The 27,514-nt window shown below is 39.2% G+C and overlaps 1 protein-coding gene across 3 annotated transcripts in view; it reads left to right on the plus strand.

Moving 5' to 3' along the window:
- Nucleotides 1–597: 597 nt before the first annotated feature.
- The window catches only part of ADAM23 (ADAM metallopeptidase domain 23), a 153,371-nt gene continuing 126,454 nt past the window's right edge, over nucleotides 598–27,514 (plus strand). For all 3 annotated transcript variants that reach the window (XM_081051151.1, XM_081051150.1, XM_081051152.1), the window contains exons 1-2: nucleotides 598–940; nucleotides 2,069–2,286. In XM_081051151.1, the coding sequence (XP_080907277.1) occupies nucleotides 727–940; nucleotides 2,069–2,286 (432 nt within the window). In that variant the 5' untranslated portion in view covers nucleotides 598–726. The remainder of the gene's footprint in view (nucleotides 941–2,068; nucleotides 2,287–27,514) is intronic.

Genomic DNA, 27,514 nt, shown 5'->3' on the forward strand with positions numbered 1-27,514 from the left:
TGAGAAAGAGGGAGTTGGAACAGGAGGAGGTATGTGAGGTCTGGGATGCTGGAAAAGGCGGGTCGATTTCTCCGGCTGATGAGTTTTCCCCAGATCATCCTTTTCTCTGGCCCGGAAGGCCCCGCACGCTGCCTCCCCCTCTGGCTAATCCCCGAGTGATGGCTTCCCCTCCCCCCACTGGAGGTGCGGCTGGAGGTGCCGCCGTCCCCTCGGATGCTGCCCGGGTTGCTGCATCACTGCTGATTCCCCCTCCCGGTCCCTCCACAATTACGCATGCGCACTGCGTCCCATGCCAGGCAACAGCATCAGCATCAGCATCAGGACCCGAAGCGGCGTTCGGGCGCGCGCTCCCAGGCGCGGAGCAGGCCCGCGGCGCGCGCTCCCCCGCGCGCTCCCGCGTGCCGCCTCAGCATCCTCAGCCCCGGCGGCAGCCCCCGCAGTCGCTGGAGCGGCCGCGCCCGCCGCAGGGAGGGAGGAGCATCTGGGGAGGCTCCAAGTTGGCGGAGCCACTGGGACCCCCTGGACTCTTCAGCGTCCGCCCCGGGAGGGCCTGAGACGCGCGCAGGGGAGGGGGCGCCTCCGGTGCCTGGTCCTCAGCCCCGACCCCCGGCCCGCGGCCGCACCATGCGCGCTGAGCCGGCGTGACCAGCTCCGCCCGCAGCCTCCCCGCAGCCTAGCTTGGCGCTCTCGCCGGCCACACCGAGCGGCGCCCGGGAGCTATGAGCCATGAAGCCGCCCGGCAGCAGCTCCCGGCGGCCGCCCGTGGCGGGCTGCAGCCCTCCGCGAGCTTCCAGCGGCCCCCACGGCGGCCCCGCCGGCCCGGCGCCCGCCCGCGCCCTGGCCCGCGCGCCGCCCTGCCGCCTGCTTCTCGTCCTTCTCCTGCTGCCTTCACTCGCCGCCTCGTCCCGGCCCCGCGCCTGGGGGGCTGCTGCACCCAGCGGTGGGTATGGCCCCGGTGCCCTTGCATTGCCTTGCTCGCGGGGCCCTGCAGAGGAAAGAGAAGGGCACGCGGGTCCGTGCGCTCCGGACAAGTCCCGGGCTCGGCCTTCCCGCGCCGCTCTGCCTACCGCTCCACCTCTCATTCCCAAACCCCCATTCATTTCAGTTCACTTTTTGAAGTCCCTTTCTGTTGCATTCACTAAAACCCCTACCAATTACTGTCGGTTCCACTGGAAGGTATTTAGTGGATGTGGGGACCCTCTGTGCAAGTTGGCGGAGGGGAACCCTGTAGATGGGAAATGCCGCGAGGGAGCAAGTTACTTCTTGGGTGGTGGAGCCTGAATGTGAATGCGGAAGGATTAATGACAGTAGTGGCTATGTGTTGTTTCCTCAAATTGCCGACTGATTTATTCCCTGGGCTGTTAGAATTAAAGTGGGGGAGACAAACTTTGGGGATATAAACCTTTGGTTTGTAATTTCTCAAAATGTAATTTCTCATAATGAACAATTCAGATAATACAGTGTTCGATACTGTTGGAAATCAGTAAAAGCAGAAAACTGGCCTTGGCAGGAACATAAAAAGGAATTGGAAAGATGCCACTTATCTGCATCTCTCTGTGGCAAAGGATTTTTGCCCGTCTCAAAGTTAGAAGAAAAGGGAATTGTCCATTTTGTTAAATGAATCAGTTAACATGAATTCAGCACCCAAGGTATTTTAGGAGCATTCTTAGGTCTCAGACGGGATACTCCTAGTCAGAGTCCCACTGAGGTTCTGTAGACTCAGAGAAGGGTCAGAACCCCTGAGCATGTACATGTCCTTCAAGTCCGTTCTGCCCCTCCCCCATACTTAGAACTATAAATTTGACACTAGTTAGAAAGGTACATACAAAACATAAATAAAAATCAACAGTATATTATTGTACAAACCTTATTGGTTGTTAACTTATCCAGGTTATTTCATTGTTGCAATAACTTGTTTTACTGTGTGTCCACTTCTTAATCTGCTTATAAATAGGAAACTTTGTTTTTACCATTATCGGAAAAATGCCTTTTGATACTTATATATTTATAGGGTACATATGTGCATGTTTGTGTATGTTTATGCCCCCTGCCCACTTCCCCCAACCAGCTCCGCATTGGAATGAAACTGCAGAAAAGAATTTGGGAGCCCTGGCAGATGAAGACAACACATTGCAACAGAATAGCAGCAGTAATATCAGTTACAGCAATGCAATGCAGAAAGAAATCACACTGCCTTCAAGACTCATATATTACATCAACCAAGACTTGGAAAGCCCTTACCATGTTCTTGACACAAAGGCAAGACACCAGCAAAAACATAACAAGGTAAGCAGGGGGCTGGGTATGCAAAAGTAGTTGCTATGAATAGTTTTCCTTTGATTTGATTTTCTGCCAGAATCTGATTGCACAAATTTTACTGTAGCATTTTATTAGGAAGTGAATTCATATAACGATAGGGGAGAAACTAGAGGGAATTAACCTGGGATCTACTGGGATAGGACTGCTGTTTGTTTTTCTTCTCTGACTCTCAACTGGAATTGGAATTTTCTTCATGGCCTTAGAAGTTTAACGGCTGAAATGTGGCCCGTGTGTCTTTCAGGTGCATTGGACAATAGTTAAGTGACTATATTTATGGTCCTGACTTGTGTCTTTGAGGCTTTATGTAAGTGTGTAGTATTCTCCCTCCCATGATGAAAACTGCTTTCAACCTGCACACGGAAGATTGCTGTAAGAGGCTATTTGGCTACAGAGTCTCCCTCAGTCAGTCTTTCATGTAGAAACTGAATGTTTAAATGTAAACAACTTTCTTTCTTTAATTGATCAACAGGAAAAAATTCTTTCTGTTCTATTTTCAGTAAGTGAACAATTTGACATTTTAAAAGATTGTGGTGAATAGAAACAAACCATTTAGACATTGTAGAGACCAGTTTTGATCAGCATAATCCTTCAGACAATTGTCTGCATTCATTGTAAGTGGTTGCTTTACTTTCAGGTTGGTTCAGAAAGTGGCACTGATTTTTAAAAGGACATTCAACAGAAGATGAAGGTGCTTAATATCCACGGAACTTAAGGGATCTTTTTACTTTCCTGCTTACTATTCTTTATTTGAATTAATAATATTTTGGACCCCAAGCAGATTTACACAATGGGTTATCAGTGTCTTTGTTCTTTATTAGCAGGAGAAAATAGAGTCTGTATGTCAGATACTTGACTTTGGACTCTCCCTGTTTAGTTGAGAAGAGCGGTAACTGTCGAACATCTACAACTTTAGAAAAATAGCTGTGGTTTACATTGGTGTTTTTATTAGTTTTCTAAAATATAGGTGAGCAGTAACAGTATTTATACCCATTTTACAAATGGGGCATTAGAAATTTAAAACACTTTGGGGACGTTCCTGAGACTGTAAAACAGCTAATATCAAATTCAAGAGGCCTGAATATTTCATTTTTAATATTTTTTACAAGTCCGGTTTCTGAGAAAATGCTTCCTTTGTACTGAATATGATTGGACAAGTTAATTTTGTTTCACAGTATTGTGAAGCGGCCGCTACCCACCTTGGCTGAGATGAATGGGTCTCTGTTCTCACAGCCCTTCTGCCATCTGCTCCTATGTAACTAAATGTGTCGACTCCTGGATCATGCCTGCCATTTGTCTTGCTGATCGGAGGCGTGGGCGGTGTCTCTCAGGAAGAAGACTCCAAGACCCTCTTGATAAATGCATGGAGGCCCATTTTATGGCTTTCCAAATTAAGGAGACCTTCTTTGGTTAAGTGGCAAGTTCTCAAACTCCAATGCCTTTGCATATGTTGCTAGAAAAAGGGAAAGAAAAAAAGTGCCTTGAAGTCTATTTTAAAGAATGCGCAAGCTCTACTGAGCTGACTTGAAAGAAATTTCAGTGGAACTTCTTTGTCACACAGGTGTTGGAGGTTATGACAAACACCTATCTTATAATCTAACCATGTGGTGGTTTCATAGGTGGGACATGGTTTAACTACAATATATATGAGTTTTTATGATAACAGGTTTGTTAAAACTTCACCCACCACGCATGTAGAGGAATAGATTTCTCACTATGGAACAGAGACTTGCTGTTAGAATGATTCTACCTCTCCACTTTCATTCCTCACAGTGGTTGGGTTTCTTTTATTTTGAAAAAGTGTTTACACAAAATATATTTGGACGCATTTTCCTTCTTTTCTTATTAGTTTAATTCGACAAACATTTGTTGCCCATTTCTCATGTGCAAAATAGTATCTAGAGATGCAGAGATAAGTGGTACAAGGATGAACAAGATGGGACACAAAAATAAGATAAGCAAGGTTCTAAAAAGTGCTTCCATGCAGGTATCAACAATGTTCTTCTTAAATGATGCATTCCCTGAAATTTCTCTTTGTGTTTTGGTATGTCCCTTGTACTTCTGTTTTTAGGCATCTCTTGAACTACTTGACAAAAAGTGCTCCGTATGCTTTATGCTTGTGTCTTAGGATGACTTGCCTAATAATAGTGATGAGACATATTTGTCAGTTCAGCTGTTTTACAAATGTTTCAGTAAACAGCTGAACTGACAAGAGAGAAAGTATAGAATTTCATCATTTTTGCTTCTGTAAGTTTGGATTTTAGTATCTATGTAGTATGCACCTTTTTTTTTCTCCTCTGATTTCATTGCACTCAAGCACATTTTAATGAATGCCTGAGAAATGCTGAATCACTGTGCCTGGATTCTCCTAGTTTGGGGGTAGAAGTGGGAAAGGAAATTCCCAGATATAGGTTGCAAGGCAGAGCTCTGTATTTATTTCATAAATATTCAGTGTTGATTAGGCCTTATTACTTTACAGCTGTGAAAGTTAAAATGTTTCTTAACTCTTTTAAAATTGGTGAATTTAAAAGCAGATGGTACAAAGAACCTCTGTAATGTTAGTGTTTCTGAAAACCTAAAAGTTTTCTTTGTCAAAGATTGTTTAGGAACCTTTTTATCTCTCGATAGGATGATGTATGATTTATGTCCAAACTATGCCATTTTTGAGAGTGAAAGTCAGCACACTTAATAATTATGCCAGGACACTAGGCATAAACGAAGGTGGTCTATATTAGACGAGGAATATGGTCACCTCAGATCTAAACAGTTATGTTATTTGGTTTTTGGTGCTTACCCAAATTCAAGTTTCTTCATAGACAGTTTATTTTATCTTCTGATGATTTATTATACATTTTTTCTTACTAGCTAGGATGTTAGTTTACCACCATGTAGAAGTATCAGGGTCTGAAACAGAAAAAAATTAGTTTTGCTTTGTTACCAAAATGTATCTTTTTTCATTTTCAGAGAATTTTACAAGCATAAATGGAATTTTATGGTTATTAAACATAAGCATGTTATTAACCATTATTGCAATATATTAATAAAATAGACCATACATTTAAAAAGAGGAAGAAACTGTTTAGATTCATTTATTCACTTCATTCATTCGTTCATTCATTCTGAGATTATTCTATGAAGTCTGTTTCTAAGAAAGTTAATGAACCTGTGGGGGAGGAAAAATAATTTTCCCTCTATGCTTCTAAGTTCTTGGCTGAGACACACCCTGTGTAAAAGACTATTTAACAGAAGAAAAACAAACAAGTTTAGTAACATCTGTACCTCCTGTATAAATGGGAGAGGCCCAGGAAAACTGAGTAACTCAGAAATAGCCCAAGCCATCACCTTAAATAACATCTGCAGCTAAAGACAAAAGATATTGGGGTTTTGGGAGCCAGTTCTGGGAGGCTATAGGGGAAGGGACAGTAAACAAGGGTGAGGTTGTTATGCAGATTTAAATCCTTGCCTTCTCCATTGATAAAGAGTTTCTAGAGATTTAGAGTCATCCTCTTCCTGGTGTGGAGAGGGAGACACCCTTACAAAGGGAGATTTCTTATAAAAGTAAATGTCTCTTACAAAAGGGTAACTGCTACTTGGTTTTCAGAGCTTCTCCAATGTCTGCTGTTTCTTAAAAATAACTAGCCTAAAATAATCCTTATGCCAAAGGGGCATATTTTGGGGTGGTATATTCTGCTCCCATGCAGATCTTTTCTTGAAACTTTCTTGTAGGAAAAAATTAATTATTCTTTTCTCTTCCAGGTGGGAAAGGATGGACGGGTATACTGTGCTATGCGCAGGGTCTGGGGGAGACGAAATCAGGCCTTTGACTTTAGTCAGCCTGCATGTGCTCAGTCTTTTGTTCCCTCCCTACTGGTTTGGGGAGCTGGTGTACTAAGCTAAGGCTATGCACATTATGATCTGCTGAATGAGGGGGCACAAGCCACCTACACGGGGTCAGCAGTTAGTTCCCTCAGCATCAGAGCTTCGACTTTGGGGAAGTGAAACCCACGGTGTCATTTTGATCAAAGGCGCAGCTTTAGCACCGAAGCTAAGAAAGTAGTCAAGATTTATTACAGATCCCAGAAGCAGGAGGGTTCCGTGAGCTGGGGGAAATGCAGTCCTCTGTCCTCGGTCATGAGGGAGCAGGAGACAGAAAGCAGTGTAACAAGCTCATAATACTTACAAGGTGGTTGGGTGGAAGTCACTAACTTTTCTCAGGCTTAGTTCTAAGTAGCTATTTTAAAAGGTGCAAAAGCACAACAGGAATTTGTGGCGGGAATCCTTTTCTCAAGTCCTTATCTAAACGTCTAGACCCGGTTGTGAGCAGGGTTATCATAGTGTAAAACACCTAGACAGCAACTCAGAAAAAGAAGTTTTCTCATTATCCCTCCTCCCCTACCACCCCAAGCTGAAGAGAGAGAAGAGGGATGTTTAAGTGAATTTGATCACCATCATTATTATTACTTCCCACTCTACTTCAGGACAGGCTGGTTCCACATTTCTTGACTATCCAGAAGCCAGCTCCTCCATTGTTCTTGGTGTGGCACAGGAGAAGGAGACACAGGGTTCTTTCTCAGAATTGGTAGAGTGGCAACTATTAGGTTATATGATAATATAAACTTTTGTGTTAGCTTGATAGCTTTCCCAAGTTTTCCAGGTCTTCCTAAGCAGTCATTACAACACTGTAGTATATAGAGTTCAGGCTTGTAATGGTTTTACTTGTAATGCTTGGCATATAGTAGGCTGTCAGTAAATATCTGTTGAATGATTAAACACTCAGAAAGAGTGCAGTGCTTTCTGTAAAATTTCATGTTATCATCAAATTGACATTCAGAAAAGCTTCAAGTTACTGTTAGGCATTTTTGGCACTATGACAGATCAGTACGAGAGATAATTTTGGGCTTGAGTTTTTAGCACTGCCTAAATCACACCTACTGTATGCTTACATTACCTAAAGTAGTGAAATTACCTATCTAAGCAATTCTTACCTTTCTCCTTATCACTGTCACCCACCATTAATGTGGCTAATCAAGAGCTGGCCATGTGGTAGTTTTTGTTATTGCTATGGGTTAATTTTCAATGGTGGAGCAAGAGGTGACCATTCATGTAGTGTCCAGTAAATCAGATTTACAGCTGTTGATGGTTAAGTTCTGTTTGGTTCAGCAAACATTTATTGAATACCTGTTTTGAATCAGGTCCTGTGTTGGACTCTGGTAAAAGTGATGAAAAGTAACACTCAGTCCCTACCCTTGCTCGTGACTTGATGGGCATCAGAAACAAGGCAGCTGGTGGTGCACGGGTCATGTCAGTGCAGTTGCCAGTTGTAGGAGCAAAGGGCTACGGGCACCCAGCAAAGTCAAAGAAAACCTCCTAGAGGAAGAAACAATAGCTGGCCCTAGACAGCAGTAAGGAGGTAAGGTTTTGGGAGGTGGAGAGGGGTCCAGAGAGTCAGAGGCAAAGGCTCTGGCCTGCTGGGCAGCAGTAGGGAGCTCGGTGTGGTGAGTGTGACAAGGGCTTAAAAGAATGGGGCATTAGTGTTACATTTGCAGTCAGTTGAAAAAAGTTCACTTACTTTCTCTGGAAACCCAGTGATGTGCAGTTTATAGATTAACAGTCGCAATGTATAGTTAGTGTCTCCACGAAGGACAAACAACTAGTAAGTGGCAGAGTCAGGATTCAAACCCAGGTCTTATCTTGGCAAAGCTCACGCTGCAGAGAGAATAAGGTGTATTGGGAGTTGCAGGTGGTGAAAGTAAAAGGCTGTGAAGACTATAAAGAGACAAGGGGTTTGGATTTATTCTGTATCACATGGTGAAGCCCTGAGAAGTCAAGAGGTGAGCACGTTATTGATTGCCAGTTCTGTGGCTCCTCAGGGAATTTACCCTCTGGAGGGAGGAGACAGACCATAGACACAAGACCAACAGCAACAACAACATAAAGGCTTCAGGTATTGACAAGTGCTTGAAGATAAAACAGCGTATATGGTAGAGAATGGCGGATGGGATGATTTCTCTTGAATCAAAAAAGTGGGTCTATGATCTTGGACCCACTCAGGGAATAACTCGTCTTCTGTCCCTCCTCTTTAAATGGGGTGGGCGTGAGTTGTTTACTTCAGTCGCTCCAACTCCTGGTTACCTACCATCCACCCTTTCTCATTTCTGTCACTTGCCTGGCCCCTATAGGTATGAGGTTGGTGCAAAAGTAATTGCGGTTTAAAAGGTTAAAAATAATTGCAAAAACCACAATAACTTTTGCACTAACCTAATATTTGAGTTTGGCTCCTAGTCTTCGATTCTTCTCTCCCATAAAGTCGGGACCGTTTTTGATCATTTCACCCTGGATTGATTTGATGGCCATCGTGCTTTTCAGCAGTCAACAGTGGAGCTGTGCTCTGGAAAGTCTTGCTTCAGCGCGAATCCCTATATCATGTTTTGTGCTTTCTGCTCATTTCTGCTCAGGGTTGACTCATGCCTGCTAACTACATAACTCCTAGTGTCATTCTGTCTTCACTTCTTCTCAGGTTTTGTTAACAGAGTAGCCACCATCCTGCTCTGTACAGCTAGTCAGATATAACCCAGGAGCATTGACTTGCCTGATGGCATTGCCCAGGGTTGGTGACATCAGCCATCTGAGGGGAGAGTCAGGCGTGAAGAGAGCTGTCCTTCCTGCCTGCCTCATTTTTCTCGGTGGTACCGCTGTTTTCCCAGCCCTCTAAGAGTGAACCTTTGGAGTCATCTTTGACTCTTTTCTCTCCTTCATCTTCTGTCTATAAATAGTCACCTATTAAGTCTTGACGTTTCTCCCTTGAGTCCGTCCCTCCTCCTCTCTGTATTGTGTTCATGTCATTGCCTCTGTTTCTCTCTCTCTCTCTGTCAATCTATCAGTCCCACTGCTGACAGATTAATCTTTGTGGAACACTTATTTCATCACGTGACTCCCTTTATCCTCATGCAACAAGCATAATTTCAGCTAAATGAATTTTACTTGTGGAGTGAAGGAGAGAATGCAAAATGCTCTGGAGACAAGCTGCCGCTCCCCTCTGTATATTACATGTTTGCTTCCTGTTCTCCTTTCATCATTTTTCCAGGCCTCTTTACCCAAAGGTCAGTACATGGAAGGAGCTAATTTTGTCCGGATGATTCCATTCATGTATGTCCAAATTCTGGGGCTAGTTATGGAAAATACTTGTGATCATTGGCTACAACCTAATCTGTCAATAATGGATTCTCAGTCTTTTGTTTTCGGTTCATGCTGTTCGGTTCATACTGTTAAATTCCTGCTTCAGAAGACTCTGTCTTCTCCAACTCTAAGATCTGAGTAATTAATTGATCCTAGAGTATAAGTTTTCTGAATGAAAATATTTTATTTGTCTCAAAAATGTACATAATCGTAAGGCTTTATTCACACAAAGTGTTCAATTCACAAGTGACGTGGGTACCCTTTAACCTTATGAAAGACTCATTTATTCACATAATTCATTCATTCAAAACCACCAGGCATCTGAATTTTGCAATTTTACAAAGGAGTCTTTGTGTTTAGAATTTATATAAATTCAGGACAATTTTAATCAAATCTAATGCTAGGAATTCTATTATAAAAAGAATAGATCTAGTTACCATATTTTACTCAGAATAATGAGAAGTTGAAAACAATCATGTTCATTCATAGCAAATTGGGGTAAAGTGTTTGCTTTTTATAGAGGAGCATTATAGAGAGGTGCATTCTCCATCACTGGGCACCCAGTCTGGGATGGAGCCAAACCTGTGAATTAGCTCAATGCTCCAAATAAGGTTTGGTTATATAGGTGTCTTCTCTGGCCGAAGAGTAGACAGAGGCTACTTTCCTCAGCTGGAAAATTCCAAATTAATAGATTTGAGATCTATTTTCAATTTTATTGTGAAATACATTTATTTGTTAACAAGATCTACCTTAATGCTAAATGTTCTCTAAGCTTTCTATTTAGAAATGAAAAGAATGGAAATTGAAATGTCTCCTCTATTGATAGACATTAATCACAGAGATTAAGTTCAAACAAATCAATGAACATGAGTGTAAATAGGACCCTATAACATGTGACTATAATGCCCCTTAGCTTTGATCTATCATTATACAGTTGGGGACATTCATCTCCTTCTTATCTGCATGGGAGTGTCCATGTGAGGGAGTCATCCTGGCACATTTTTAATCCTAAGCGAGTGGTGGGAACAAGATAATCCCATGCCCCTTGACCACCAATTCCTTCTGCCCTCAGTGGGGCTAAAGATTAATTTTAGAAGTCAAATCTAAGCCTGCTTAGGGGCATATCATAAAAAACATTCCAGAGCCATGAAGACAGTGATTTTTGAGTATCTGCTGAATTCCAGTATCTGTTCCAGTGCTTCCTATCCCTTAGTGTGGACATTCAAGAATTTGTTATATTGAGCTGTAATCACTTAATTGGGTACTTTGTGCTGTCTTTTAATTGTAAACAGGCCTGCTAATGCGATATACTCTCATAGTCAATAGTTGTATTGCAGACGGTCTCCATTAATAATATAAATCAGTCAATACCTCCACATGTCTCCTTATGCTTTACTTTTTCAGCTAAGTTGAATGCTTTAAATCAACTTGCAACTCACTTTATATTTGTTTAGGTTCACAACAAATATATTGCTTTTGTAGTGAGCCTAAATAGTTTTATCGAGGCATATTCATATCTATAATCTCACAACATCCTCACAGCAATAAAACAAGTTTTATTGTAGGACTTTTTTTTTTTTTTTTTTGAGAGCCCACTGGCCCATGTGGGAATCGAACCGGCAGCCTTCGGAGTTAAGAGCTTGGAGCTCTAACCGCCTGAGCCACCGGGCCGGCAAAACAAGTTTTATTGTTAGATGATTATTATTTCTGTGTACTAGATGAGTAAGTTGAGTCCGAAGAGGTCGAGTCCATTGCTCCAGGTCTTGGGAATTTTTGGAATGACCAGAATGACAAGAACCTTGATCTGTAGACTTCTGGTTCCTTGTTCTTTTTATCACAACACCTCTGTGGGTTGCGTAGGGAAGTTTCAGCCCCTTTTGATTTATTTTTTATTTTTTTAATTAAAATTTAGTGGGGTGACAATTAGTTGGTAAAATTACGTAGGTTTTTTTTTTTTTAATTAATTTATTTATTTATTAGTTTCAGGTGTACAAAACAAGGTAATACTTAGACGTTCATCATTTATATCCCTCATACTGTGAACCCCCTCCCCCCATCCACTATCCCTCCGACCTCACACTGAACCATCACATTATATATATAAAATTATAGTTGGCAAGTGTACAATTCTGTAATACATCATCTATGTATCATACTGTGTATTCACCACCCAGAGTCTGTTCTCCTTCCATCACCATATAGTTGACCCCATTTAGCCTCATCTATCACCTCCCTTCCCCCGCCCCCTCTGGTAACCACTAACCCATTGTCTGTGTCTATGAGTTTTTGTTTCTTTATTTGTTTTTCTTGTTCCTTTGGTGCTTTCAGTTTTATATGGCACATATCTGTCCCTTTTAGATACCTTTCCTTTCAATGATAAGGACGTATGAACTAATTACACTGTGGGTACACAACCACACACACACCACCCCTGGCCTTCCTATGCAATCTGTTGGTTTTCTTGTCTTCTTCGTCTTTATTTTTTTTTTCTAAATGAGTACTCCAGACAAACAAACTTGTTTAAAATGCTGACATTTTTATAATACTTTGCTTACTTGCTTACCTTTCCTTGTTAATCTTCCTTAGTTTTTTTCCCCTCTATCAGATACTTCATCTTCCTTGTTTATTTAACAAGGATGTTACCAAATTATAAGTCAGGCATTTGACTATTCTAGAAAAGCTTTTCTTTTGGGGGGAAAAGTATTCTCTAATAGAAGAGTCTGCAGCCTGAAGAAATAGGTCTTTAAAACAGGCTGACTTTAATGAGACCTGGTTAGTTTACCCTCTGTTTTTCACTAACACCCAGTTTAAACTTTTGTCAGCATGCAATAACCAGTTTTCCTATGCAGACATGATGTTATTTATCAAGGCAAAGCAGGGTAACTGGCGCTTTAACGATACAGTACAGACATTTATTTGTGGGATAAATATGATTTGTACTAGGCTGTTTGGAATGTCAGATATTCTTTGACTTCTCTTACTAATTCCTTTGCCACCTAGCGGGGAAGAATGGTGGGGGAGTCAAGGATTGGGCTTGTGACAGATCTGCTATCACCAGCTATTTAGACTTGGGCAAGTTATGTAGCTTTTCTAAGCTCCAGCTTTCTTATCAGTGACGTGGACATAATAATAGTGCCCACCCCAGAGGCTGTGGCTGACTGAAATGGGCTCATCTATGTAAAGCGGTTTACACAGTACCTGGCATACAGGAGGTACTTAGTAAATGCCACCTATTCATTACTGACTAGAGGCCCTGGGCGTCCAAGTTGTGAATAAAGGATTGTTTTATTAAAAAAAGAAGGTGGGTTTAGAAGTAATTGTGAGGACGTTTGTGGGGAAGGGTGACTTTCAGAGTCTTCCCGGTTTAATGGCTGCAGATGAACTTGATTGGTTCACCTCAGATGAGAGTGGAGTAAATACTTGAGGTGAAATGTCTTAGCGGCTGCAGTCTTCTGAACTAAGTTGAGGCAGGAGTCTGTAAACATGGTATTTGTACTCTGGAGGAGTAGTTTTCCCTAAACCTTTGCAAGTACTCAGGGCCCTCCAGGGCAGGCTCGGAATCGGGCATTTTAGTGAGTTGTAACATGAGCTGTTTTCTTTGGGGAGTTAATTGCCAAGGTGAGCCTAGCATGACACCAGATACTATAACTAACACATATTCCTATGATGATTTCCCTAAGAAATGTCCCAATTAGACATCAACCCACCACTTCTCCTTCTCCCACCAATTCCCCAAACAAAACTAAACCAAGAAACACTTTCATCTGGTAAGTTTTCTGGCTTTGGAATAAAATGAAACAGTTATAAAACCATGACAAGAAGACTAGTACATAGACTTCCCAAACAGCGACACAACAGGGTAAAAATATCAGAAATACACTGTTTTTATTTAGACACTGGGATATTATTGAACATGATATAACCAGAAAGTACAATTTTGGGCTTTGCATCTTAACTGTCTTAACCAAGAAGAGTTCATCCACTGATTCCTCTTCTCTTATGAATTATGGCCCCAAATAATCAGGAACTATTAGTGAGCACAGTCAATTACCTTGTAAATGGCTGTGGTCTGCCGTGTGCAGTCTAATGAACTTCCATCTCTGTAGAATGTGCAGTCTGCAGGTAGGGACATCCATTGCTTTGGGACAGCGTAAACAATCCCGTGTTCGCCTTCAGAACCTGTGCGATGTTGGGGTGGTGCTGTCTTGTTATTTTTGGCTTTGCAATGGTGAGTAAAACATTTTTTGAAAATAGTTCACTATTATTCTTTCTCTTTCTAATGAACTAACTATCTGTATTTTTCTTTTATTCTTTTATTTGTGACATTAATCCTTTTAAGACCTACTGATTCATTTTTGCATTATTACCCAGATACTGTATTTATAAACTATCCTGTCTGCCTATTGGATCTTAAATCATCTTTCTATGATAGTTTTCTAGAGTTCTTGGATGTCCCCTGACATGTTTTAACACCCTAATGTATTAAAAGTTTATGAACTTATTTGACTTATTTGTATGAAACACTTGTTTGTGATGTAACATATAAGAATCTTCATCCAATTATTATGCTAAGCAAAATAAGTCATGCAGAAAAAGTCGAGAACCATATGATTTCACTGCTATGTGGGATATAAAACTGAAAGCAACAAAAGGACAAGACAAACAAAGAAACAAAATCTCATAGACACAGACAATAGTTTAGTAGTTACCAGAGAGGGTAAGGAGGGTAGATGAGGGTAAAGGGGATCAAATATATGGTGATGGAAGGAGAACTGACTCTGGGTGGTGAACACACAATGGGATTTATAGATGATGTAATACAGAATTGTACACCTGAAATCTATGTAATTTTACTAACAACTGTCACCCCAATAAATTTTAATTTTTTTAAAAAAAGAACCTTAGTTCCTTCACAGAGAGCATAAATTCTCCCTTGATACCCAGACTTACATATCCACGTATTTATCTTGTATCTCCACTTGGATATGTAATAGGCAACTCACACCTAACATGTCTAAAACAAAACTCTTGACTGTAATATCTCCTAACCCAACCTGTCTCTCCCATGCTCTTCCCCACCTGAAAAATTGGAAGATCATCCTTCCAATTGTTCAGGCCAAAGCCTTTACCCTTTGTCTTTCTCTCAAGCATTACTTCAAATCTTCAGATCTTGTTGGTACTCCCTTCAGTGCTAACCAGAATCTGTCCAATTCTCACTGTGTCCATTGCTGCCGACCTGGTCTAACCCATCATCACCCCTCCCTTGTATTATTAAAATATCTTCCTAACTCTTGTCCCTGCTTTTGTCTTGCGCCCATCACTAGCTCCAGTCTGTTTTACACACACCAGGAAGAGTGATCCTTCTACATACTAATTTGGATCATGTTATTCCTCAGCTCAATAACTAGCAGGGGCTTCGCATCTCACTCAGAGTGACTTTTTCCCCTCTTCCTCTCCTAATCATAACGTGGCTACTGATGAAAATGAAACTGTTAAGTATCACAGTTTTTATTTCCATGAAGAGCAGTGTGTTCTTACTTCTTGGTAGCTGAGGAAATTACTTGAGGCCAAAGAAAAGAAGCTTCTTAGTGGTGACAGGAGTCTTCACAGAATTTTTGGAAGGTGGCTCTTATATCAGAGTGGAAGGAAACATTGCAACCACTGGGCCTCATGGAGAGAGGATGAACATAGAAAGGTGGGTATAAGCCAAGGTTCTGAAAAGAAGGTGCTGACGGGAGAGTTGCTGGAAGCTGAGATTTGCTAATGGTTGGATGAATGAAACCAAGAGACATTAACATGTAAGAAAAAGATGAGTAGTTCAGTTTTTGCATGTTTAAAACAATTTTTTTTATTATGGTAAAACATACGTAACATAAAATTTACCACTTTAACCTTTTAAGTATACATTTCTGTGGCATTAAGTATATTCACATTGTTGTGTAACCATCACCACCATCCATTTCCAGAACATTTTCATCTTATACTACTGAATATCTGTACTCATTAAATACTAATTTCCATTTTCCCCTCTCCCCAGCCGCTGGCAACTACCATTCTACTTTCTGTCTCTGTGAATTTGACTATCCTAGATATTTCATATAAGTAGAATTGTATAGTTTTGGTCCTTTTGTGACTGGCTTATTTCACTAAGCGTCATGTCTTCAAGGTTTATCTATGTTGTAGCATGAATCAAAGTTTCCTTCCTTTTTAAGGCCGAATAATATTCCATTATATATATAGACCACATTTTGATGGACACTTGGACTTTTCTACCTTTTGCCAATGTGAATAATGCTGCTATGAGCATGGATATACATATATCTGTTTGAATCCATGCTTTCAGTTCTTTTGGATATATACCCAGAAGTAGAATTGCTGGATCATATGGTAACTGTTTTTAATTTTTTGAGGAATCACCATAAAATTTTCCCTAGGAGCTGCATTATTTTACATTCCCACCAGCAATGCCCAAAACTTACAGTTTCTCCACATTCATGTTAACATTCATTTTCTGTTTTTCTTTTTTTTGATAACAGCCACCCTAACAGATCCGAAGTGGTATCTCATCTTGGTTTTGATTTGCATGTTTCTGATGATTAGTCATGCTGAGCACCTTTTCATTTCTTTATTGGCCATTTGTCTTTCTTCTTTGGAGAAATGTCAATCCTTTGATCACTTTTTAATTGGGTGGTTTGATTTTTTTTTTAACTTTGTTAATAGTGTACTTTAATACACAAAAGTTTTTAATTTTGATGAAGTTTAGCTTATTTATTTATTTTTTGTTGCCTATGCTTTTGGTGTTATATGCAAGAAGTCGTTGCCAAATATAACGTCATTAAGCTTTTCTCCTATATGTCCATCTAAGTGTTTTATAGTTTTAGCTCTTATGTTTAGGCCTTTGATTCATTTTAGTTAAGTTTTGTATATGGTGTAAGTTAAAGGTCCAACTTCATTTTTTTTTTTGTATGTAGATATCCATTTTCCTATGACCATTTGTTGAAAAGACTGTCCTTTTCCCCACTGAATGGTCTTGACACCCTTGTCAAAATTCATTGACTGTGTATGTGAGGGTTTATTTCCGGTTTTTTTAGTCTATTGGTCTATATGTTTATGTCAATACTACACTGTTTTGATTATAGTAGCTTGGTAGTAAGTTTTGAAATCAGGAAGTGTGAGATCTCCAGCTTTGTTCTTAAAATTATTTTGGTTATTCAGGGTCCTTTGAGATTCCATGTGAATTTTAGATGGATTTTTAAATTTCTGCAAAAAATGTTGTTGGGATTGCACTTAATCTGTAGATTGCTTTGGGTAGTATTGACATCTTAATATTAAGTCTTCCAATCCATAAGCACAGGATGTTTTTCCATTTATTTGTGTTTTATTTAATTTTTTTTTATCAATGTTTCATAGTTTTCAGTGTCCAAGTCTTTCACCTCCTTGATTAAGTTTATTCCTAAGTATTTATTCTTTTTCATGGTATTGTAAATGAAATCATTTTCTTAATTTCCTTTTAGGATTTTGTATTTGTTAGTGTATAAAAACAAAACTAATTTTTGTGTATTGATTTTGTATCCTGCAACATTGCTGAATTCATTTATTAGTTCGAATAGTTTTCTTTTTGGTGGAATCTTTAGGGTTTCTACATATAAGATTATGCAGCTATAAACAGTGATAATTTGTGTCTTTCTTTCTAGTTTGCATTGCCTTTCTTTTTCTTGCCTAATTGCTCTGGCTAGGACTTCCAGTACTATGCTGAATAGAAGTGATAAAAGTGGGCATCTTTGTTTTGTTCATAATCTTAGAAGAAAAGCTTTCAGTTTTTCTTCATTGAGTATAGTGTTAGTTGTGGTTTTTTTCTTATATGGACTTTATTATGTTGATGTAGTTTATTTCTTATACTTTTGCATGTTTTATCTCACAGTTTCTTTTAAAGGGATACCAGAATATGAATGAGTAGAATAATTAATTGGCTGCATATTTGGTGGGCAATTTTGGGCAAATTACTTACCTCTCTAGATTTAACTTTCTTCTTTTTAAAAATAAGGAGATTGGGTTGATTTGGTGAATCTCAAACTTTTGTGTGCATTGGAACCCCCTGGGGAGGTTGTTGAAAACAACTTGAGTTTGTAGGCCTGTATGGGGTCCAGTGGTTTGCATTTTCATATTTCAAGTGACTTTGATGTGGGTTAGTCCTCTAGAATCCCTTATGGCTCTAAAATTCTGTGAAATATCCTCCAATAAGAATTAACTGGGTACTCATCAGAGGTGAAAAAATATGGATTGGATATAAGTGGTTGAATTAGGGATTGTACATTATTATTTGTAGAGTAGCTGCTTCCCTGAGATTCTGGCATGTTGGAAGAAGAGTATGAATTATAAAGTGTGGACTCTTATTATCTGAAAGGGAGAAGAGTAGCTGGCTCCAGAAGTAGTTGATCTGAGGTGGTGATTCAGTGAGGAAAGAGTTTTTGAAAATAGAGACAGAGGAGAGAACCTAAGGAACAATGTTCCGCAGAGAGACTATTGGTGGGTTCCTGGTATCCTCGGATTTATCACCAAGAAATTCTTGGCTAGGTAATTTCTGGTGGGGGAATTCCAAAGAACAGTGTTGGGAATCCTGAGGGAAGAAACGTTACAATAGGTGAAAAACTGGATGGCCAATTTGCATATATAAACATGCATACTCTTAAGTGTAAAATTAGTGTAAAATGTATAAAATTACTATATTTATTTACATGATCTAAGAATTCAGAGTTCATAAAGGACTAAAATGAAAAGTAAAAGTCTTCCATCACTTCCCAAAGGCTGTTAAATATTTATTTTTAGTTCTTTTTACATTAAATAATTTATTTCTGCCCTATTTTTAGATCCATCAACCTAAGATAATATCTTTTGTCTGCCTGCTATGAAATGTGAAGAATCTATCACACTATGTTGTGCTTTTTCCTTTCTTTTCCTACCTCCTGATTTTTTTCTTACATATATTAAAATTTGTGGTATTTTTAGTAGGAATTTTGCAGTCAAAATGGATGTGGAGAGGGAGAACTTAGGGTTAGAATTATGTGGTAAGTTGCTGTCTTTTGCCTCTGGAGAGAGAAGTAAAATTGGAGACCAGGAAGGACATCTGAAACACAAGTACCTCTCTTTAATGAGTTGCTAAGAGTTCTTGCGTAGTGTGCAAGGCCTTGGAAGGTTGATGATGAGGGATGGAAAGAAATTTTGTGGAGGAAAAAAATTGCATATTTCCTTCTCTATTATTTTTTAAAGGTCAAGGGCCAGAGGATGAAGGGCCCCTTCATATTAGGGTTTTGTTCTGGTTATAATGGGAAACCACTGATGGGTTGTAAACAAGGAAATAACATCTGATTTATATTTTAAAAAGATCAGCGTTATAGAACGTGGCAGCTTTATAGAACGTGGACTGTAGAAGGGCAAGAGTGGCAGCAAGGAGACCAGTTAGGAGGCACTGGCAGGTGTCTAGGGCAGAGTCTGGTAGTGAAGGAATTACAGGGAAGTAGTTGATTGGGGATGTATGTTAGAGGTAGAGCCTTCAGGTTGTTGATGATTTGGGGGCTGGGTGGGCCAGAAAAAGAGAGGAGTTGCAATAGATAGAATAATGTGCCTCCTCCCCAAAGATGTCACATCCTAATGCCTATAACCTGTGAATATGTTAATCTTAAGTCGTATTTTCTGATCACCAAATTCTACTGTGGAGGGGGGTTCCCACACCAACAAACAATTCTGGGGACACTAGCAGAGTGTCCGATAATTCGACTAATTCTGACACTATTTACCTGGAGATCGCATCAGGTCCCACAGGTTAAGGGGATCAGTCCTGCAGGGCCATCCTTCCACTCCCCACTTCAGACACCAGTCACAAGTGCAGGCTGTTACCTGTCCTTCTGACTGACTGGCTATAAATAAGAGGCTTCTAGGACCCCCTGCTCAGGTTTGATTAATTTGCTAGAGTAGCTTACAGAACTCAGAGAAACATTTATTTACTAGATTATCTGTTTATTATAAAAGAATATAACTCCGGAACAGCCAGATAGAAAAAGAAAAACATAGGACAATGTATGTGGAAAGGGTGCGGAACTTCCACGCCCTCTCTAGGCCCACCATTCTCTTCAGCTTTCCACATGTTCACCAACGCAGAATCTCTCTGAACCCCCTCCTTTTGGGATTTTCCAGAGGCTTCATCACAGAAGCATGACTGATGAAATTGACCACTGGTAGCTGATTGAAACTTGAGCCTCTTTCCCTTCCAGGGAGGCCAGGAGGTGGGACTGAAAATTCCAACCCTTTACTCGTTGCTGGTTCCTCTGCCAACCAGTTCCCATCCTTAGGTACTTTCCAAAAGTCATCTCATCAACATAAACCCAGTTGTGGTGGAAAGGGGCTTGTTATGAATAATAAGACACCCACTTCCCCTTTATGAAGTGATTTCAGAAACTGAAGGAAAGAAAACAAATGTGACGAAAGATGTGCCCATTGCTTTTATTGCTCAGAAAATTCCAAGGGTTTTGGGAGCTGTGAAATATATGAGAAATGTATTTTGGGTATCTGAATGACCAAGTATAAATCTTTCTTACAAATCACAATATTGCATGTGGCAAAAGAGACTTTGTAGATGTGATTAAGTTAAGAATCTTGAGGTGGTGTGGTTATCGTGGAATATCTGGGTGGACGCGATGTAATCACTAGGGTCCTTATCAGAGTCAGAGAAGGAGATGTTATGATTGAAGCAGAGGTTGGAGTGATGTAAAGAAGGACCCATGAGCCAAGGAATGCAGGCAGCCTCAGAAGCTGGTAAAGATAAGGAAACTGATTCTCCAGAAGGAGAAGGAAGGCTCCAGAAGGAACCGGCTCTGCCCACACCTTTACCTTTGATTCTAGAGTTTGATTTTGGTTTTTTGAACTCCAGAAATGTGAGATAATAATTTGTGTTGTTTTAACTCACCAAGTTATTGAAATTGGTTGCAGCAGTAATTGGAAATAAATACAGGAGTCAAGAATGATTGTAAGGTGTTTTCCTGGAGAAGAGTGCTACTATTTCCTAACATGGGAAAGGCTGGGGAGGAAAATTTAGAAGAAGGCTAAGAGGAAACTGAACCTGTTCCCTTCAGGGGGACTGTTGGTCATCCATGTGGATATGTAGATGAGTGAGTTGGCTGTGGTCTCAGAGGCAGATTGGGATGAAACGGAAATGTGGGAGCCACCAGCATAGAAATGGTATTTAGAGACCTGGGGTTTTATACCCAATGAGAAAGCATATTACATTAATTATGGAAGGACAACTTAGTAACTTCCAAACTGAGGCCACATGCAGAGTTATTCCCCCTCATTTCTTGCTGTTTAAATTACAGTTGTTTTCTTTTGAGTCGTCAAATGACATTTCAAACTATAATAAGAAGCTGCCATTTTGGGAGGAAAAGCAAAGCAAAATTAAGCATCTGGACTGTGTAGATAGTTGCAGCATTTCTTTATTATTTTTTAAAGAATACGTGTGAGCTCATTTAACAGATTTAAATCTATAGTTTAATTGGGGGGATTTCCCTGGATATAAAATTTAACAATTTGCTTTTTATCAGGTGGATAACATTTAACTCTTGAAAGAACCCAACTCCTCTTTCCTGCCCTTACAGTTGCTTCCTGCTGTTTCATTTCAAAGGGCTTTGGTGACAGCCGAAAGTGAGCTTTGAAATTAAGGTTCAATTTTGTGTAAAGTCAACACATCTAGAGGAATCTATACAAATTCATATATCTCTGGTATAGATCAAGGGTTCTCAACCAAGGACATTTGGCAATGTCGGGGGATATTTTTGGTTGTCTTACTGGGGATTGGCTGCTTCTGGCATCTAGTGGGTAGAGGCCAGGGTTGCTGCCAAGCGTAGTGTACACGGCAGCCCTTCCCCGCCGCCAAATCAAAGATGAATGCAGCCTAAAATGTCAGTGGTGCTGAGGATGAGAAAGCCCGTTAATAGAGCTTGTAAACCTATAGGTTAGGAAAATGGAAATTATGATCTTTCTGTCCCTTAACATATATACTGTTTCTTACATAAATCTGATTACGAACTGAGCCAGTAGACTTCATCTTTTGCTGTACTCACGTAAGTACTGCAATATTCTTGCAGATTCTATAATTTTTAATTTGTGAGAAACTGGCTAATTTAATGTTAATAGGAATGGAAGGCAAAAAGAAAAGAGTTTGCCTGAAGTCCTAATTTAAATGGCTTTTTCTGTTTTTTTTGCTAAGGTAAAACAGTGTTCAATTTATTATAGTCTTGTGTTTTTGGAAAAAAAATTTCGTATTCTATAAGCAGTTTTTATTTTGGACTATCACATACTAACGTCATGTCCTCTCTAGTCATAACTAATTAAATACTGCCATGATATATTTTATTTCAGGCAAAAAAAAAATCACCAGAAATAACTATAATTCAAATCGAATAAAATTGTAAGAATTGCTTTGTTTCTTTCTTACTCTTTGGCATTATTGAGATAGCACAGTGACTTAAAAAAAATATTGAAGAAAAGTCACCTTTTTATTATTTGCTAACTTAAGTAGTAGCCCAAGAAATAGTTGTAAGAAGAAGAGATTTGTACAATTCTCTCGAATTGTTTTATTCCTACATTTCGCGATACAAACTCTAATTATTGAATTAGTTAGAGATTTTGAGAAACTTACTATGTAAATCTATTATTTGCTAGGATGTTAAATATATCTTAGTTTCTATGACTTAATATCAGGCCCTTAAGATGCTAGATGATGTTAGTAAATTAAAAAGTTAGTAATTTTTAAAATTACTTTTTAAAAATTCCTAAAATGAGATTTATGACAATGTATTCTTAAAAGCAGTGACAAGTTTGTAACATTAAATGCAGTTAACGTAGCATGACTTCCAGAATATGGAAATGGACTTTTGGGAAATCAAAGATAAACCTTGTGTTATTTCTTAGGAATATTTAATGTACAGAGGATGCCAAAAAAATGTATACACGTTTTAAGAAAGGAAAACTGTATTAAAATTGTAATACTCAATATATACCAATAACAAAAGATGAATACAAGTCACGTTTGACTTCTGTAATTACAAGAGGTGCTCAAAGTGGTTACCATCAGCGTCCAGACACTTATCATTACAGTGAACTACTGCTTGAGCAATGTTGACCAAAGTGTCACTTGTATACATTTTTTGGCACCCCCGATATATACATTCATGCATATAACTCATGTGGTTTGTTAGAGAACTAACATCCTCATTTGCTGAGCATTCCTCTATAATTTTAATGCATATATACATGACATATGAAAATAATGCTTTTGGACTTGAATTCTTTTGGGGGAGTTTGTGTGCATAATGTACTTCTTGGGTTCCGAAGTAACACTGTTTTAATTGAAAATGTTAATTTAAACTCCAGTGAGTAGGTTATTTTGTACTGACTTCCACAATTTTCCTTCCTCAGTTATCTTAGTTTCTCATTTAAGCTATAGCTATTTCAGGCAATAAGTTGTCTTCTGAATTTGAATTATACTCTCCTCTTTAGCTCTTTTACTAGAATTCTTTTGTCCTTTAATATTCATTCATTTATTCACTCATTCATTCATATGCTTAATCATTCACTTACTAGTTCATTATTTCTTAATTCACTTAATCACTCAGTAAACTTCAATTAAAAGATATACCTATATCTGCCTTATATCTAACTGCCTATTCCACATTTCCACTTAGATATAGAATGTGCATATCCAACTTAATAGATCCCAAACAAAAGTCCTGTATTCCCAGTACCATCTCTTCCTGTAGTGTTTCCCATCTCAGTACATTGCTGGCACCTTTTGGTTATTTAGGCCCAAAATTCTGGAGTTTTCCTTGTCTCTTCTATTTCATGCATAACCATATCTAATCTGTAAGCAACTCCTGTTGACTCAGCTTTCACTATCTACCCCGAATCTGATCACTTCTCATTCACTCTACTGTGAATTCCAACCCATCATTTATTCATACCTGAATTATTGCAACAGCCTCTTCATTGGACGCTCTGCTTTCTTCCTTGCCTCCCTCCCACCTTTCCATCTGTACTCTAATGTCAATACAATGGCCTGAGTGACCTTTGAAAAAATGGAAGGCAGATCATAATCACTCTACAGCTCAAGATCTTCAGCGACTTTTTATTTTATTAGGAGTAAAAGTTAAAGTTCTTATAGGAGCCTACATGGTCTTACACAGTTGAGCCCTCATAGCTTCTCTAACTTCATTGCCTAGGACACTTCCCTTGACTCACCCCTCTCACTCAAACTGGTCTAATGCTGTTCTTTACATACCAAGCATGCTTCTGCCTCAGGGCTTTTGCAACCAGCTGTTCCCTATGCCTGGAATTCTCTTTCCCTAGGTATCCATGTGGCTTGTTCCTTCCCTCCCAATCTTTGCTCAAATGTCATCTTTTCAGAGCCCTTTTCTGTCCACCCTATTTAATATTGTCATCTCTCCATAGGATACACTCCCTAGCTCCCTTTGCCTCTTATCTACTTTATCCTTTTTATCTGTGGCATTTATCACCGTCTATCTTGCTTTAAATTTATTTGTTGATTGTGTTACTTGCCCTGTCCCCCAACACACACTGGAATGCAAACTTCAGTTAATCAGGACCTATGCTTAAAACATGGTAGACAATAATTATTTGTTGAATGAGTAAATGATTTCATGTATGATGTAGAAGCTAATGAGGTAGCATATATTCTGAGGAAATAGATGTATTCCAAAGTACTATTTTTAATTTTATATGTCTTCGTGGTTCCATGAAGAATTTCTGGGTTCTCATTTAGAAACAGAAATGGAGTTTTAATGAACCTAAAATATTCTGTAGACATGGTGAATCAATCATTTGCTTACTAAAATAGGCAAGATATTTTGTGTAATAGTCAATATTCTAAATGTTAGTTTTAAAGATTGTGTGACTACAGGCTGAGTGGTTGGCATTTTGCAGAATTCTATGGAAGCTGAATGTTAGAGAAAATGAGGTCATATCAATATTAGCTTTTCCACATCTAGCTTTGAGTAAAGTATGTGTAGCACACATGACATTTGTTTTGAGTAAAATTGTGATACACAGCAATCATGAACCTCTGTGTCTAGGAATAGGCCTAAATAGTATTCCTTAGAGAGTCTCTGGGCACCTGCATATTTGTAAAATGGGGAAATCCATTTTTGCCTTGCCCCCCACCTGTTTGAAAGTTGTTCTTTCCATCCTAAAGGGCAGAATGCAACCCATCCTTGGTCATAGCTAAGGTCAGAATTCAGAGCAAAGGACTGAGCCAGACACGGCTAAGAACCAGAAAACTCATACTCTCTCTAATCCACAGCTGTAAGCAGACCAAGGAAGTCTCCACCTTAACCTGTGACACACATCTTGACTAGGGTAGATTAGGAAAGCAAAGACCTCTTAGGAGCATGGTTGTCAAACAGCTCTGTATTTATGGTGAACTCATAAGCAGAGCCTGAAAAATTTCTTCAAATAGAAATAACAGTGCTGGTTTAGAGGTCCCAATGCAAATCAGCTCTGGGCAAGAGAGTGTGAGACCCACTAAAGAAAATCAGTAGAATCAAGATACCTCAAGCGAAGAGAGATCTCGCCTACATAGATCTGCTTAGTCTCCCTTGGTTGTCCATAGTCAGTAGTTTCTTAGTGAGGGAGACCTGAAAATTAATTTGGAATTGACTCTACAGCATTGATGGTTTGCTGGATATAAAAAGGTTCATAAATTTCATTGTGTATTTCAGACTCATCCATTCTTGACTAACTCTTATGTGGTCATCATACAAATACAAATTAAATAACCTTCTTTTGCTGTAGATAGATATGTGAGTGGAGTCCCCTGGGCTGTTGTAGCCAGTGTTCCAAGGACCAGAGTGAGCAGATTAGGAAAGTCTCATGGAGTGCTGCCTTCTGGAGGTTTTCTACTTTCAGGGCAGTATTAACATTATATAAACAAATTAAAAAATGTTCAATGAGTCACAGACGCGAAGCACGGAGCTTGGTGTCTTTTGCTTTCCAAAACTTATACCCTACTTCTTCTATTCTTCTATTTAAATTATGTAGTGGGTATTCAATAATTTTGGCTAGAAATTAAAAAAAAAATAGGTTCTTACTTTATGACAAAAGTGTCAACAGAGAGAAGCACTTCTTGGAGTTACGCGCTGTGGTGATGTAGGAATTGATGGGGAAAAAGAACAAGGTGAATCACCCCTCAGCCACTAGATGAATGCATCAAATGAAATGTTACTATTCAGGAAGGTAGCAGAAAGAAACTGCTTCCATGGCAACTGTTGTCATAGTTGTATTTTTACTCGTCCTTCGGAAAATATATGAAAGCTAAATAATAGAGCTGTAGTGATACTTGTAATGCTTTATCCATTTTCCAATAGCAAGAGATCTGAAGCCTTATGATTTCATCTCTGTTTTGAGTTGGCATTGTCTGTTTAATATCCAGCAAACATTAATCACCAGGGGTAAATTTATAGAAGACAGTTCATGTAAATTTCCAAAGATGATTTGTCAGTGAAAGTGTATTATTACAGACTTCTGGGATGCTAAATGATCACTAAGGAGGATCAGAGTGCAACCCTTTAGGGCTAAAAAGATTCCCCCCGCCAAGTTCAAGTAATATTAGATGTAGCTGCTCTTCTTTGGCTGGCTATGAGGAATTTTAAAAATAAATTTTTAGTACTGTACCTCATGATTTATTCATTGGACTATCTGTTTGGATTATTAATGCCTATTTTTCTTCTTTCTCTGCAGTGTCTATCTTTTTTTCTGTATCAAACTTTGAGAGCATCTCAAACTGAGGGTAGGTAAGAAAAGGGAGGACAATGAAACCGTTGTTACTTTAAAATTGGTTTATTTAGAAAAAAGCTCCTGTAAAAGATTTGGTCAGAAGTTAACATTCAACATGCTATCCTTTTTTCTGTATCATGAGGTTGGATAATTGAATGTTGGCCAGAGTTCTTTCAGAGTAGGAGTTCTATCTTTCTGGCTCGGTTGGCACCGAGAACAAGGTCAAACAATGACCTCCTTCCTTCCCTGGCAGATACTGATCTGTCAAGGGCCTGTGAGAAGAGTGTGCTTCGCTGCTGTTTTGGGGTTGTGTCTATAATATCTGTTAAGGCTGGGACTTCAGCTTTTAGTTTAAGGCTGCAACATAGCTCGATCAACAAAATACAGTAGTATTTTCTGGGCTTCTTGTATGTGTTTACATGCCTTATTGAGCTCATGAAATGCATGATTTTATAATAAACTGCCATGTTTTAATTCTCACCACAATCCAAACTGTAGTTAATGCTCCAGAATAGACAGCATCCTGTGTTTTACTCTAAAAGCATGTTTCTTAAGTCTCTATTTATTAGCAAACACTTAGAAACACTTGGAAATTTCATCAATTCAATCATCCTATTCAAAAGCATGTTTCTTAAGTCTCTATTTATTAGCAAACACTTAGAAACACTTGGAAATTTCATCCTATTCCATTTCATCCTATTCAATTCATCCTAGAGATATCTGAATTCTAACTTTAAATGTTGAGAAAGACTTCTCCAGGAAGCTTTTCCTAGCTCTCTCCAGCCTTCAGCATTCTCGCTCCGCAAATTTAAATGCACTCGTTTCACAGACCATACACTTCATATTAAATTGGGTAATTAATTGTGCTTACATTATGTGTGGCATATTTACAAATAATATTTATTATTATTATTGAATGGAAGTATTGTATTTCTTACTCTTTGTGTTTTCTCATCTCATTTCCCTAGCCACATTATAGACTTTGAAATAAATACTAATTTTCTATATCTTTATATTTGCCACAGTATGTCACACAAGGTAGGGATTCAGTGCCAGTTTGTTAATGGGTTAACCAATAATCCTGTGAATTGGAACATGCTGGAAGGAAACATGATATTCTCTCCCCCACGCTACCTATTTAAGTGCATCTTGGGAAGAATGTTCAGCAAATTACCTTAATTTGCAA

Source organism: Rhinolophus hipposideros, assembly GCF_964194185.1.
Source record: "Rhinolophus hipposideros genome assembly, chromosome: 6".
Lineage (NCBI taxonomy): Eukaryota > Metazoa > Chordata > Mammalia > Chiroptera > Rhinolophidae > Rhinolophus > Rhinolophus hipposideros.